This window comes from Schistocerca serialis, chromosome 1 (genome assembly GCF_023864345.2).
Source record: "Schistocerca serialis cubense isolate TAMUIC-IGC-003099 chromosome 1, iqSchSeri2.2, whole genome shotgun sequence".
In the NCBI taxonomy this organism is placed as follows: Eukaryota; Metazoa; Arthropoda; class Insecta; order Orthoptera; family Acrididae; genus Schistocerca; species Schistocerca serialis.
The window spans coordinates 1,046,975,571-1,046,992,681 of record NC_064638.1 but is presented as its reverse complement, the minus strand read 5'-3'; the positions used below and the strand labels follow the sequence as shown (position 1 = coordinate 1,046,992,681).

General features: G+C 41.2%; 1 protein-coding gene across 10 annotated transcripts in view; it reads left to right on the top strand.

Moving 5' to 3' along the window:
• Positions 1-17,111, top strand: part of LOC126414772 (probable basic-leucine zipper transcription factor N) — a 409,868-nt gene that overhangs the window by 205,752 nt on the left and 187,005 nt on the right. For 8 of the 10 annotated variants that reach the window (XM_050083381.1, XM_050083380.1, XM_050083383.1 and 5 more), the window contains 2 exons: positions 7,771-7,884; positions 14,157-14,261. In XM_050083381.1, the coding sequence (XP_049939338.1) occupies positions 7,771-7,884; positions 14,157-14,261 (219 nt within the window). The remainder of the gene's footprint in view (positions 1-7,770; positions 7,885-14,156; positions 14,262-17,111) is intronic. The other 2 variants (XM_050083378.1, XM_050083382.1) reach the window with 1 other exon arrangement.

Below are 17,111 nucleotides of genomic sequence, written 5' to 3'. Positions count from 1 at the left end.
CTACATAAAATGAAAATGTCGTGACTTCCTCATGGATAAATGGGAAATATGGTTACCAGTACTTGGTATCAAATGACACACCACTCTTAGGAGTAAAATATAATTTGCATTTATTTATTATAGTAGCTAATAAGGAAAAAGTAAACGAAACGATAAGCAATTCTCGAAGATTACGAAGGCTTCACATGCTGTCAACTGGAGACAACACGCGACATCGGAGGGATATGACATTTATGGATGTAAAAAGACACAGTATATACAGTTCCACATAGTAAATGGAATGATGCCATTAATAAATATATACTTCGATCAGAAATCGGTAGCTAAGGTAGAATATTCAAAATTTCTAAATGTATGCATTGATGAGCGGTTGAAATGGAAAAAAACACACTGAATATCTGCTGAAACGTTTGAGTTCAGCTACTTATGCTGTTAGGGTCATTGCAAATTTTGGCGAAATACATCTCAGTAAATTAGCTTACCACGCCTATTTTCATTCTCTGCTTTCGTATGGCATCATATTCTCGGGTAACTCATCATTGAGTAAAAGAGTGATCATTGCACAAAGGCGTGTAATCAGAATAATTACTGGAGCTCATCCAAGATCATCCTGCAGACACTTATTTAAAGAACTAGGAATCTTCACTGCAGCCTCACAATATATATATTCACTTATGAAATTTGTTATTAACAATCCGAACGAATTCAAAAGTAATAGCAGTGTACATGGCTACAACACTAGGAAAAAGGATGATCTTCACTACTCAAGATCAAATCTAACTTTGGCTCAGAAGGGGGTAAATTATGCTGCCACAAAAGTCTTTGGTCACTTATCTAATAACATCAAAAGTCTGACAGATAGCCATATAGCCTTTAAAAGGGAACTGAAGAATTTCTGAATGGCAACTCCTTCTACTCATTAGATGAATTTTTGGATATAGTAAGTAAGTTCTCCACCCCCCACCAAAAAAAAATATTAAGTGTCATGTAATATTTTGTGTAATGTAATATCTTGTATAGACGCCGTTTATTAACCTGACACGTTCCACATCATTACGAAGTGTCGTATGCATGATCTATGGAACAAGTACTAATCTAATCCAATCTAATCTAACAAATTAAAACTAAAATGGAATATAGTTCAAATTTTCACATAATCTTGTACATAGACATTAGCTATTGCACTATTCGGTCAAACCACTTTTTCCTGACCCTCTTCAGGTCACTACATTTTAAGAAATATCACTGGTCCTTTAGTCCGGATTAATATCATCGTACACTTTAGGTCTCTGTTTTTCAGTATTATGCCTATTATACAACTGATCATCAAAAATACGCAAATACAGCAAATCTCACAACAGACGAGACAAATGTATCTCCATAAAATACTATAAGATGATTGAAACAAATAAAGATTACCAGAACTTTTCCCTCATGTGGAACCATAATATATTACCATTATGTGACAGTCCCACATTTTCTCATTATGGTGCTACCTGTTCGATTCAACCTAAGTTCTACCACACAGTACATAAATATAAAATAGATATCTTCCTCGTGGCTCAGTTTAATGTATCACAATTTTGGTCATAAATAATGCACTCTACATTAGTAATCTGTAACACACTTCATTATTGAGAATTTGTAATATTCCAGCTTCCTCAAGAGAAACCTTTGACCTTTATATTATTCTGTCTATCCCAAAAAATGTCCTACATTTATTTAAGATTCCTGCTGTGCGGATTGTGATACCTAATAGCATTATTATTAGAACAGGGCATTTCTCGCAGAAATAGCCTAGGTATTTAGTTTGTCTGGATTGTAAGGCATGAGCTGTGTTATATGACATTTCGTTCGAAGAATGAAGATGAGAGCTCTCCCTCTTCAAGGTTTCTGTATTCAACTATATCCAATCAAACATCGAGACATCAATACGTAGATGGAAGACAAATATGCCAATAATTCATGAAACAATTATTTATCGTTTATAATAGCTAGCCTGTCTGCTTGCATCTATACAATTTGCTTACATGCACACGTTTTCAAACCATTATTGATTACTTGTATTATTACCCCGGATTTAAAGTTTCTTGTCTTCTCCTTAATCAGACTAACAAACTGTGCATTATTATACCACTGGCGTTGTTTCCATTTCCTTGGTGTTTATCACCGTAGCTTCTTGAAATGCTTATTACGATCTATGATAAGACAAGCGCAAATTACAGATATTTGTAAAGTTAAGTTCTTAAATCAGCAGCTCTAATTACCTTTGTTAGCATCGAAACGAACATACGTAATACAAATGTCACTGAGCTCAGAACAAAACAGTATATGTGCTACTTTTTCATTTACGAAGCCAGCCTCAGCTGCACAATATAAGGCAAAGTTATCAGATTCCCTTTGCATTATCCTAAAGTTAGTCTAACTTTTCCTTTCCTAACTTGTACTGGAATTTGTGGCTATGGCTTCGGTAAGAGTCTTAAAGTGTACGTCAGATTTTGCATAGGACATAACTTTCTCTAATTTTCTATGACATATGAAACATCCATGTTACATTAATATACAGGTTTAAACATTTTAGGATAATGTGTGTTATCGCCCCGGCCACGGAACCGGGCGACTGCTACGGTCGCAGGTTCGAATCCTGCCTCGGGCATGGATGTGTGTGATGTCCTTAGGTTAGTTAGGTTTAAGTAGATCTAAGTTCTAGGAAGCTGATGACCTCAGATGTTAAGTCCCATAGTTCTCAGAGCCATTTGATTTTTTTATTGGGTGTTATCAACTGACTCTAATTATATTTGAGATTTTTACCTTTACAGACGAGAACCTACCTGATATGCAAGAATATCAGTTTTCTCAATACCACTGGTCTTTGAAGTGAGTGGAACTGGCTAGACCTATCGATACACAATAGTCTCAATCTTTATAGCACTCTTTTGTACACATGTACTATAGTTTTTATATATATTTCACTACTCCTGATTACTTCGTAGCTTTTAGCTTGTGTCATACACAAAATCCTTGACTTGTCTGATGAAATCTTCCGTTCTTCTTTATGCGTGATCTACCACAGAACACATCTTCGATATCCGGCTTTATGTACTTTAATCCCAGTCACCATGTCTTACTCTATGGTCCTGCCTGCATTTTCGATTCAAGTATTTCTTAAGGATTTAAATATATTCTCTCATTTGGCAATATAGTGTAACGTTTCCTTGATTGTTTTATCTGTCTGAAATGGCAAAGTTGCAAGCAATTCATCTTTAAGGGTTTTATGTTCTCCGATTCTCCTCTTTTCATGTTCGTTTGTTGACTATCAGTCCCATATAAAGACGTGTCCAAAGAAATCTAACGCCAGATACACACTTCATTGACTGTAGTAGAATTCAGAATTGCTTTATCGACGAGATCTCTTGACCAATTATGCCATTTCCATTTTTTCACTGAAGAAAACTTTTCTTCTCTGGTTAATTTACTATAAATGTCTTTCATGTTTCAGTTGTCTTTTCCTTCTAGAAGATATAATTTTCTTTATTTTCCTTTTAATTTTTCAACTTGCTACTTATGTTACTCAGTTGCGTGGCTTACAATAATAATGTCTTCCTTCCGAATTTTCTTAAGCCAAATTCGTTAATAAATGTTCTACTAGCTCCACGTAACCTTTCTTTGTTTCCTACAACTGTAGCCAGATTAAGTATATTGTTGGTAAACATTTATATTCTCTTTTGTCTTACTTCCGTTTTGTTTCAGTACGTCCACTGATTCTTCAATAAAAAGACAATAGTGACACTGAGACTTTTTTTTGCTTTCCTCTCTCTCCTTAATAGCTCCATCTTTCTCTCAGCTCTCAATTATATTAAAAAAACTCAATGTGTTGAAAATCTAAGTTATTTACCTGACACTGTCTCAGGATACAAAATTCTAATCCTATTTACTTTACATGATCTCTCAAGCCGCACGGGGTAGCCGCACGGTCTATGGCGCCTTGTCACGGTCCGCGCGGCTCCCCCCGTCCTAGGTTCGAGTCCTCCCTCGGGCATGGGTGTGTGTATTGTCCATAGCGTAAGTTAGTTTAAGTTAGATTAAGTAGTGTGTAAGCTTAGGGGCCGATGACCTAAGCAGTTTGGCTCCATAAGATCTTACCACAAATTAAAAAAAAAAAAAAAAATTATCTCTCAAGTGTTACGTCTTTTACAATGCTGGTCCTATGACTTTTTAAGGCTACGTATGTACCACTAGACTTTTCGATCTCCTGTGTCATATGTAAGATACAGATTGCTTACCAAATAAATGCACCATTTTTCTAGAATGTCGTTCATCTTAATTACATCCGTATCAGGTATTTACAACACAGGAATAGAGTATAAATAAGAAAAGAGAGGGCTTGTTACAAAAATTCTAGAATATATTAACTGGAAGATGCTGTTATCTCGATAAAATGTGCTTACACATCACCAATGTGTGGATTTAGTCAGAAACCTTGGAATATCCTGCAGTCCGCTCCATTCCGCTCTGGCAGATATTGAAAACACACTATCAGATTAATTACATTTCGCACACAGTGAAACAGTTAGCATGTTTTTCGCACTCAGTGAGTAAATGCACAGAAAACAGCAGTCTGTATCTGCTGCCTTCAGCCTCCAATCGATTCTTGACGAGGCAGATCGGGATTTTACTTCTGTGTTATGAAAAGGCCACAGGCTCGGCTTGAAAAAGATTATAAAGTAAATCAGTCATGCTCTTTTCAAAAGAACCATCCCTTCAGTTGTATTAAGCGATGCTCATGATGTTATCATAGAAAAATTTGACCGTTTAATACGAACATAATTATTTGCTCATATCGCCAATGGAACTGAAGATGATACTTTTCAGAAAGTTCGATAGTGAATGTCATGTACTCGTAGCTTAAGCCTGGGCACTAAACAACGATTTTCAGGTCACTACGTTATCACATTACTGTGGTATCGGCTTCTTTCGGTGAAAAATACATTTGCTGTAAGTAGGTGGATATTTCGTAGTAGTTAAAAAGCTTTTCTTACGTGAGCCTCATCTTTTCGATTTTGTATCCTGCCCCGTTTCCCCATTCTCATAGAGCAATTCTGTCTCATTTCCCTACAAATTTTAGTTCTTCTTCTTTTTTGTTACATTCATATCATTAGAATTCTCTATGTAGTTCCTGTTTACTAAGCATGTGCTTGCAAGGAATTTTGATCGTAGACCATATTACAGACTTTGATGGAAGTTCTCTAGTTTATGTTCTGAAAACTATTGTTATTTAATATGTTGTTTATACAGGAGTTTTGTGTGCGTTCATTCTCTTAAAATTTTTCTGGCATACCATTTTTCTTGACGTAATTGGTAGGAGATCTGTGTAATGATTATTATCCCATGTTTAGAACAACAAATTACGACCAATTATACATAGTAATGCAACAATCTCGTGTATATAAAAGCGAAGAGTATGCAAACGTAGCAGTGATTGAGTCGTAACGTTTATGCCACACTTACTGTTTTTCTCAATGAGAACAACAGAAATGTCTGCTATTTATTGGGTGAAGATATCTGTTTACGAGATCTCTCTAGAGAAATAACTCACAGGTGATTTATATACAGAATCCCTCTTTTAATATTTGAGATTGGGACGGCTAACAGTCCGTGAACATAAATATCATCGTCATGGTTCTGACGTTTCTACAAGTCACTATCTGACTATATTTTCTTACTTAAAATAAGGGGCAGAGATTATTCATATAACTGTAACTTATTATGGAGAGCAGTCCCTGCTTTGCTATCTTTGTCACCAGATTTTACACCAGTCACACCTAATACAACTTTTCTAAAAGCTGCGTACGTTTCTTTGCTGTTCTTTTGCCATGAACTTAACATATTTGTAACGAAGTGCACCAGGCAAATTTAGACAACCTTTCGAAGGTATATGCTACGTGTAAGTTACTCCTAAAAATAGAGAGAGGAGAGAGAGAGAGAGAGAGAAAGGAATAGGTGTCGGGTATTGGTGCATTTAATGGCGAAACATGATAATATAAACTGTATTTCTAGGAAATACAAATCAGTTAGTGGCGATATTACTCTCATATCTGCTTACATATTGGACTGAATAAATGTGGGGAAAACAACAAAGCAATTCAAGTAGCTCATCAGTGATTCACATTGACTCACTAAATGCACTACACCTTTCACTTTCGATAAGAAATAGTGCTTCTAGTGCTATTGAACTCTAGCTAGCTCGTTCTTTGGGCCTGGTGCTCAGGAGACGTGATGCTACAGTCGATTCCCTGTCGAGAAACAGAAGGGGAAAATACACTGCTCTACCTGAGGCTGACCGCCTTAGTGCAATTTATATGCGTACGCATTTTTTTGATCTGCAGCTTGTGATACAGAAATAAAATATTTTCAGAATTAATGATTTCTTAAAGACTAGAAAAGGTAATTTTTCATGTGACGTGCGTTAATACCCCAGGAACAACACAATAGGAAAACTGAAGACCAAAAAAAGGGTTATAATGTGCAAAACAGTTACAGAAGATGTAGCATATGGTAGGTATGCAGACATGAAGAGATCAGCACGAGTCGAAAGACTGATCTCTTACAGGAACAAATAGGAAAATAGAATCAAATAGCTCTGAGCACTATTGGACTTAACATCTGAGGTCATCAGATGGTAGGATAGCAGCTAGTCAGTCACGCTGTGAATCAGCAGATATCACTGGAGTGTCCAATAGAAATGCTATGTGACTGAGGAAGCGATTCAGTAATGTGTACGACGAAGAGCAAGGCGAGGTAGACCACGAGCAGCTACAACCAGAGATGATAGTAAACTCCTGCTCACAGCCACCCAGAATAGCTTGCAGAAGGTAACTCTTTTTTTTTTAATCCGACAAACAGTAAAACGCGGATTATACAATCAAAATATCCTCAGTTGTTTTTGTGAGGTGGTCTCTACGTATGTAAACCCATTGTATATGTCGCATCTGTAGTAATCCGTGGTCCAGGAATAAATTGGACACAGACACATCGTAGATCGGGGCCTATCGAATGATGCTTTATTTCACTGTCTTACGAACTGCAGTTTAGTGTCAGACCTAAGAATCGACTTTATCTCAGGCGATGCATCCACCTCATTTGAAACCGTTTGTTGTTAGCTCACAAGACCAGAACCATGATGGGCCTGTGTTTGTGTTTGTGTTTGTGTGTGTGTGTGTGTGTGTGTGTGTGTGTGTGAGATCAGTTGGATAATTTACGGTTTGTGTTTGTGTGTGTGTGTGTGTGTGTGTGTGTGTGTGTGTGTGTGTGTGTGTGTGTGTGTGTGAGTTCAGTTGGATGATTCACGGCACCGCCCACGACTGTACCAGAACTGGAGACTGATGCTTTTGAGGAGCTGCCAATGAGAAGTGAATCAGTTTTGTCTGTTCGCCCCTAAACATATAATATACCAGGTCATACTGTAACCTACCCACATATGTAAAGATACTAAATTCAGTCCTTACGTTCACATAACGTGTTATACCTCATTGAATACCCTAGCAGTATGCTATTGTATATAATTATAATTATAAAATCTGAACTTTACAGCAACTTTTTGGGGAATATACTATGCCTTAAAGTATTTGGCTGATAATTTACTGGTTCTGCAGTTGGATGTACATATACATTTTCTCTTAAAGATAAATCATAATAGCAAGGTGAACAAATTCGACACCGAAATTAGTTCTGTTACCTGTGGAATTTTGATTGGAACTATAACTTTTACAGGCCAAACCGACAACAGCAGAAGAAACAAAACCACCGATTTCCGGCAAAAAGACTTTGGAGAAGCAGACTTCGACAACGTCCTTGGAAGAAGGTTACTATTATATCAACAAAGAGGTAAGCCAGCCTCGAAGTAAAGGCCTTACTAGAGGCAGCATGATCTGTACTCTTACCACATTTCCGTTATGTCGAAATTTCACATTGTTATCCAAAAGTTAATAGTATTTCCTTGTCCATTCATATGTCCGACAATTTCAAACGTATTTTTAACTGACACAGCATTCAAATTTCTGTTTAATTTGTTACGTGTTACAATTATGTTTTCATTGTCAACATTTTAGAAGAGTGTCACTTTAAAATTATCCAAAAAGGGAACAAAATACGGTTTGCTATGTATGTTTTCAATTTTTGTGTTGCTTACCTCTCCCATATCACCTTATTCCCGTAGTCCCGCACGGATTGCATGGTATGTGAATTAGCTTCCAAAAGGTCCTCTTCATCTTCCCACGTATGTAGTGTCAAGAAAGAGCAATAAGGGTTAGTAATAAATTGTTTTCAAAGACTGTAGAATCAAAACGTTTTCACACTCTAACCGACTCCCAATGCAAAAAACCGTTATAGGCCTTTAACCGGCTATGGCGAGAATTTGAGAACAGTCATCAATGACTGGGGACTAGAATTCTAAAGTCCATGGACCTACGGGAAGTGAAAGACTGTCTACAGCTTGTACGGAAACCAGACTGCAGTTTCTAAGATGACACGAAAGGAAGCAAAAATTGACACGAGTGTGACACGTGGATGTAATCTACACCACATATTATTCAAATTGCACCTCAAGTGGGAGGGAACACTAAGCTGAAAACTTGGAAACGGAGTGAAAGCTCAGGAGGCAGAAATAAAAGCTGCTAAGATTTGTCTATAACATTGTCATACTGCCACAGGGGGCAAACGGCTTGAATAATCAGTTGAAAGGAGTGGATAATGTCTAAAAAATGTATTGCAAATTGAATTAAGTCAGATGATGATGAGGAATTAGATTGGGAAATGGGACGCTGAAAGCAGCAGACGTGATAACTGACTGCAGTAGAAGTGGGGAGGATACAATTTGTATGCTTCCAATAATAAAAGAAGCTACCACTAAAATGAGAAACATATTAACATTTAATATAAATTTAAGTGTTAGGAAGTCTTTTCTGAAAGTATTTGTCCAGAGAGTAGCCTCGCATAGTCTTCCTATAAACTGAAGAGCGAGGAGGCGTGCATCCACTTTGTCTACGCAGAGAGGATAGAAGAACTTACAAGTTGTTTCACAAGGTTGTAGCAACCTTTCCGCAGTGCGCCTTTGCAACCAGCGCGCAGACACGTCTTGAGGTATTTATTTTTCAATAAATGCATCAACACTGTACGGAATACAGCCATTAGTAACTAATATAACTAACATAAGAAACTTTCACGAAAAGAATCTTACGTCAATCGCCGCTTGCTGCTGCACAGTGAGAGACCGAAAACTAATTCATATTGTTCATGTACGGCAGTTGCAGCGTCTTTTCGGCAAAACCTTCTTCCTACACCGCGAGGGCTTTTTGCGCTTCAGTTTACAGACAGATTATTTGCAAGGGGCTTACCGAGGATCTGAGCTGAGGGAGGGTGCAACTCACGCAAGTTTTGTGGTGGTGGCGAAACAGTTTTTAGAATTTGTGACAGATGGCTCTCGGTACACATGCTACCAGTAAATATGCCTTACATCCTTTCCTTGGGTACGCTGTTGTTTGTGTGTATGTGAAACGTGGAAGACAAGCAGCTCAGACAAGAAGAGAATAGAAGCTTTTGCAGTGTAGTACTGCAGACGAGCGCTGAGAATTCGATTGCTAGATAAGGTAACTAATGAAGAGGTGCTGAAGCGAATCTGGGAGAAAAGATATTTATGGTACAACTTGACTAAAGAAGGGGAGAGATTGACAGGGCACAACCAGGGGCTCTAAGGGATACTTTATTTGGTAATGAGGGGAACTGTGGGGAATAAAAACCGTAGAGGGAGACCAAAGTTCGTGTATAATAAGTAGCTTGACATGGATGTAGGTTGCAGCTGTTCTGCGGAGATGAAGAGGCTTACACAGGATAGACTATCGTTGAGAGTGTAACGACACAATATACACTGCCTGACATAAAAGGTTAAGCTCGTCCGTTGTTGTTTCCGTTCGGGCGCTAACGACTACACTGTTGAGCGCCCATAACATCATATCCATCCATCCATCCATTAAAGGTTAAGCATCCTGAAGGGGAGGAGGAAACAGAATTTCGCGGACTAAGAGGGTAAGAGTCCTCAACTCCGTCCGAACAGGCCTCCGGAGGCCCAACGATACCAACCAACTGTTTTGTTGGCAGAAGAGCCAACACCCTGTTACGAGAGGAGGCCGAAATGCACGCGTTTTAGCTCACGCAGGCTGGCGGGAGGAGGGAAGAACTATACTGACGTGAGGTCGGTAACATGACAAGGAATGAGAATTCAGAAAGCGGACATAATTAGTTTGATACTTAACTTTAATCCATTAATGATGAACGTCGCTCCTGAAGGTACATGATTCACAATATCAATATCAATAGTCACTGAATATGGCGCCTTGCTAGGTCGTAGCAAATGACGTAGCTGAAGGCTATTCTAAACTGTCGTCTCTGCAAATGAGAGCGTATGTAGTCAGAGAACCGTCGCTAGCAAAGTTGGCTGTACAACTGGGGCGAGTGCTAGGGAGTCTCTCTAGACTAGGCCTGCCGTGAGGCGGCGCTCGGTCTGCAATCACTGATAGTGGCGACACGCGGGTCCGACATATACTAACGGACCGCGGCCGATTTAAAGGCTACCACCTAGCAAGTGTGGTGTCTGGCGGTGACACCACACCAACCACCATGTCATCCTCAGCTGATAGGTGTCACTGGATGCAAGCAGGATAGGCATGTGGTCAGCACACTGCTCTCCCGACTGTTGTCAGCATTCGTGACCGGAGCAGTTACTTCTCAGTCAAGTAGCTCTTCAATTGGGCTCACAAAGGCTGACTGCACGTTGCTTGTCAGTAGTGCTCGGCCGACCCGGGCGACCGCTCAACTAAGTGCTAGTAAGCCAGACAGCACTTAACTTCGGTGATCTGGCGGGAACCAATATTACAACTGCGGCAAGGCCATTGACGATGCTGTTTCAGTGATTACAAAATCGACTCAAATTTACAAAGAACTTGACAGTATGCACCCACTTACCAATATCACGTTGAACTCCCTCTAGCTGCGACGTATGCACTTATTCGGTTGGGAAGGGTATCATTAAGGGGTTGTATCCCCACCTGAGGCAAGCTGGCTGACAACTGTATTACCTCGTCCTTGATATCCTGGATAGTGGCAATGGGATGGAGTTGAGTTTCGAGCTGGTCCCGTACATATTCTGTCACAGCTGTTTGTGTAGTGATGTTAATAACAGCTTACATAGGAGACTATTTCTGCAGTCTGACTGCTGCTAGTCTTCTGTCAATGATTCAGGATGATACAGGCAGTTCTCATCATGGGGCAGGCACAGATGTGAAGAGGTTGTAATGTCGGTGGTGCATAATATGGTAACCCTCCCTTGTGGTGGTCAGGCGTGGTTAACTGGAATCTTGATGATAGGTATGCTTGCCCTGACATTCTGAATACAGTCCAGCATCTGACCACTGTCGCATCCGAATGCCCCAAAAATCTGTAGACTGCACGATTCCACCAACCAGCCAAATGGGAATGCTGTTTCACTCTCTGTTAGGCGCTGATAGCACTGTCTGCCACGAATATTCCGTATTTATGTGTCCTTCACAGTGACCACTTAACATCTGACTCTGTTCATGCCCTATACACTGAGGTGACAAAAGTCATAGGATACCTCCTAATATTGTGTCGGACCTCCTTTTGCCCAGTGTAGTACAGGAACTCGACACGGCATGGACTCAACGATTGATCGATGGAAGTTCCCTTCTGAAATATTGAGCTATGCTACCTCTATAGCCGTCCATAATTGCGAAAGTGTTGCCCGTAAAGGATTTGTGCATGAACTGAACTCTCGATCATATCCCATAAATGTTTGATGGGATTCATGTCGGGCGATCTGGGTGGCTAAATCATTCGTTCGAACTGTACAGGTTGTTCTTCGAACGAGTCGCGAACAGCAGTGGTCCGGTGACATGGCGCGCTGTCGTCCACAAAAATTCCATCGTTGTTTGGGGACATGAAGCCCATTAATGGCTGCAAATGGTCTTCATGTAGCAGAACATAACCATTTCCAGTCAATAATCGGTTCAGTTGGACCAGAGAACCCAATCCATTCCGTGTAAACCCACACCATTAAGGGGCCACCACCAGCTTGCGACGTATCTTGTGGACAACTTGGGTCCATGGCTTCGTGGGGTCTACGCCACGCCCTAACCCTACCATCAGTTTTTACCAACTGAAATCGGGACTCATGGAACCAGGCCACAGTTTTCCAGTGGTCTAGGGTACAACCGATATGGTCATGAGCCCAGGAGAGGCACTACAGGCGATGTCGTGCTATTTTCAAAGACACTCGCGTCGATCTTCTTCTGCCACAGCCCATTAACGCCAAATTTCGCCGCCCTGTCCTAACTGATACTTTCATCTTGCGTCTCGCATTGATTTCTGCGGTTATTTCACTCAGGCTTGTTGGTCTGTTACTACTGATACCTCTACACGAACGCCGCTGCTCTCGGTTGTTAAGTGAAGGCCTTCAGCCGTTGCGTTGCCCGTAGTGAGAGGATATGCCTTAAATTTGGTATTCACGACACATACTTGGCACTGTGAATCTCGGAATATTGAAAACCCTAACGATTTCTGAAATGGAAATACATAATTGCCCACGTCGTGTTGTGCCGACTCCACTGTAGCTTGAATGGATTTTTAAGTTTGTTTTATATGCCCGACTTCTAATTTCACCACACAAGTCTCCAGGGTTGACCAGTTATTGCCCGATGGCGACACGCAATACAGTTTGTTAAAGCGGAGTTCGCCGTTATTAATTATGTTTTTCGATTTAATTTTATTACTCGTACAGAGACTCAACGTTCCTTTGTTTAACAGCGCGTCGTCAAAACAAGTATGAAATGCTAATACATAATGTCGACAATTGAGTTAAAGTTCGTCCTTATTTTGCCATTTTAGAGAAGAGAAACCTTAAGCGCTTCTGCTTCTATAGTCTCAGTATCAAATGTTCACTAATTTCAATTTACTTCCTATCTCAGTTCAGTATTTAACACAAATTATATATCAGTGTCATTTCAGAGATATTACGTCGGTTCCACACTAACGGAATAACACGTAATTGTCATTAAACATCACGTTTATTAACAATCCTTTTTCTTGACGTAAATGTTAATGAATGATCACTATCTAGGAGGAAAGCGGGATTGATCCTAATCATGAGATAATAGCTTTTAATGAGCCCGCAATCGTTAATTAAATAAAAAGTCACGTTCAAGGATGATATGCGAACAACTTTCGTTACGTCCGTTTTCACGCATCTGTCAAAACTAATCCTGTCGCCCACAATTCAAATTAACACTGACGTTAACCCCTTTTGTCGGAACATCGAATCGCAACTATTATGTGAAAGTTTATTATAGTCCCCGAACTAATTTCTTTCAGATACGCGCACGACCGAACAGCAGAACGGAACACAAACGACTTGTTTTAACAACCGAACAACGCAATGACGTTACATTACGACAATGTCCGCCCAATGAACATCTCTTTGACTTTATCTTTTCTACTCTGTTGTATTAAATTATTCCTAATTACAATTTATTCAGCTATTTAACGAAAACATCTAACAAAAATAAAATAAATTTATCCTAACATAAAAGATCCGTTATATATTCCACGTTCAAAGTTTGTTAACTCCCGTCAGAAAGCTTTACACATCAATCGCCTGAGTACAAATAACAGTTCCGCCATTATCTCTTACACCTCGTGTACGCGATATTACCGCCATCTGTATATGTGCAAATCGCTATCCCATGACTTTTATCGCCTTAGCGTATCCCCGTCAGGCCTGGTAAAATAGTAAACACGGAGAAACTGATGATCTTTGGTGGCCACTCTACATGCCAGAAAGAACTGTAGTTGTAATCACTTACAGACCTGCAGGTGGTGTGTACATGTACGAAATTAGACTGATATCTGACCATGTCCTATGGGTGCTTAACTTTTTTTGTTGGGCTGTGTAAATGAGCCAGGTATTGTAAGGGTAGACCGTGATCCTGAGCTGTGTTTCCCACGTCCCTTTCCCCTGCTCTCCGTGCCTGGACCCCCTGGGACGGGCTGGCACGCTGAATGCTGAGTGTTGCTCGCTGTTGTGGTGGCAGGACGAGCTGATGGATGCGCTGACGCTGCCACCCTGCCTGCGCAAGGGCCGCCGCCCCCTGTCGCTGCCCGCCGGAGCGCTGCTGCACCTCTGCCAGAGTGTCAAGGTACGTAGCTACACCCGCCACCACACGCTCAGCTGGCAGACGCTGATCATACCTTGCGAATTCTGTTCTTCAGTTCAATAACACAGACCACTGACAAATAATAAACACTATAAAAGAAACATCATGTAGCAAAAACATATACACTACTAGCCATTAAAATTGCTACACCAAGAACAAATGCAGATGATAAACGGGTATTCATTGGACAAATATATTATACTGAAACTGACATGTGATTACATTTTCACGCAGTTTGGGTACATAGATCCTGAGAAATCAGTACCCAGAACAACCACCTCTGGCCGTAACAAAGGCCTGGACATTGAGTCAAACACAGCTTGGATGGCGTGTAAAGGTACAGCTGCCCATGAAGCTTCAACACGATACCACAGTTCATCACGAGTAGTGACTGGCGTATTGTGACGAGCCAGTTGCTCGGCCACCATTGACCAGACGTTTTCAATTGGTGAGAGATCTGGAGAATGTGCTGACCAGGGCAGCAGTCGAACATTTTCTGTATCCAGAAATGCCCGTACAGGACCTCCAACATGCGGTCGTGCATTATCCTGCTGAAATGTAGGGTTTCGCAGGGATCGAATGAAGGGTAGAGCCACGGGTCGTAACACATCTGAAATGTAACGTCCATTGTTCAAAGTGCCGTCAGTGCGAGCAAGAGGTGACCGAGATGTGTAACCAATGGCACCCCTTACCATCACGCCTGGTGATACGCCAGTATGGCGATGACGAATGACGCTTCCAATGTGCGTTCACCGCGATGTCGACAAAAACGGATGCGACCATCATGATGCTGTAAACAGAACTTGGATTCATCCGAAAAAATGACGTTTTGCCATTGGTGCACCCAGGTTCGTCGTTGAGTACACCATCGCAACGCTCCTGTCTGTGATGCAGCGTCAAGGGTAACCGCAGCCATGGTCCCCGAGCTGATAGTCAATGCTGCTGCAAACGTCGTCGAACTGTTCGTGCAGAAGGTTGTTGTCTTCCAAATGTTCCCCCCATCTGTTGACTCAGGGATCGAGACGTGGCTGCATGATCCGTTACAGCCATGCGGATAAGATGCCTGTCATGTCGACTGCTAGTGATACGAGGCCGTTGGGATCCAGCACGGCGTTCCGTATTACCCTCCTGAAACCACCGATTCCATATTCTCCTAACAGTCATTGGATCTCGACCAACGCGAGCAGCAATGTCGCGATACGGTAAACCGCAATCGCGATAGGCTACAATCCGACCTTTATCAAAGTCGGAAACGTGATGGTATGCATTTTTCCTCCTTACACGAGGCATCACAACAACGTTTCACCAGGCAACGCCGGTTAACTGCTGTGTGTGTGTTAGAAATGGATTGGAAACTTTCCTCACGTCAGCACGTTTTTGGTGTCGCTACCGGCGCCAACCTTGTGTGAATGCTCTGAAAAGCTAATCAATTGCATATCACAGCATCTCCTTCGCATCTGTAGCACGCCATCTTCGTGGTGTAGCAATTTTAATGGCCAGTAGTGTATTTTAAAAACAACCATCTTCCCTGCTTCATTCAAGTACCATGACGTTGTTAATTTTCGCTTGACGTGATTTGGCAGCATGTTTTCATCATTGGGTAATTACGCCTGACTGTATGTGACACATTATTGGTGATCAGGCTTGGCACCTCATTCACCTGCCTGCTGTGGACGCCAGAGCCAGTTTCCAGTATGTAGGAGAAGGGGGCACTGTTCAACCTCCAGATGATGGTCTAGTTTTTTCTGTGAAGAATGAAATGATCGTAATGCACTGATGGCTGGGAGTCGCCACATGGGAAATTTTGGTAGCAGTGTTGCAAGTCTTTTCACTTGATGCCACATTGGGTGATTTGCTTGTCAATGATGATAAAATATGAGGACAGCACAACACACAGTCCCTGAGTGGAGAAAAATGTCCGACCGGGCCGGGAATCGAACCTGGATGATACGCCTAGATATAAAACAATTTTCGTGAAGCTGCTCGGAGCTTGTCACATTCAGGAGTCGCCGACAGCCCTCAAGGGTGTAGGAGGCAAACAGTAGGCCATGTAGAGCGGAAGTGATGATTTAAGAGTGCTGTCAAGTCAGCAGCGAATAATTCTCAGCGATCCGTTGTTCTGCCAGTACGGAAAGTTTTGAAAGAGTACGCACGTGCATTCCTGTATGCAGATCTGGAATTCTTCTTAATCCGTTAGTTCTCTTGGCGAGTGATGCGTTATAGTAAATGTGTGCGTGCTACATAGCAAGAGGTCATTAGCTGTCTAGAGATGGTTTTTGATAAAAGAGCCGCAACTGGTGAGGTCTAGTCGAAGCCAATGAACCACATTTTTTTTCTATGTAAACTCGAGATGCTGTGTTTTTGTGTGATTTTATTCCAGTTTAAATTTAAACCATTACGCTGTCTGTTTCTAGACCGGGAGTAGCTAGAAATCAGCTGAAGGTGGTTACTTTTTGCAGTCTGGTGATGTGACTGCGGAGTCTCTCTGAAATTGGTAAATCACTGAAGGGGTTTTATTAGTAGTACAAATGGAGTGACAATTTTAGCACTGTCTCGGGGGTCAGAGCGAGGTAAGCAACCCATATTTAAATTTAATAGTGTAGCAGCGGAGACCATTAATCCGAATCCGTCAAAAAACATTTGCGAGTAAATTTGCGGAGCAAGAGGGCGTGTAATTGGGCCCGCGCGCCGCATTCCGCTTAAAGCATGTGCATCGGCGGCCGCGAGTGGCTTGTTTGTTCGAAGCCTCTCAAACTCCGAGAGGAGATTGAAAGAAACGTTCGGTATCTATCATGAGTACGATGTTTTGTTTCTTTTATTTATGACAGTAAG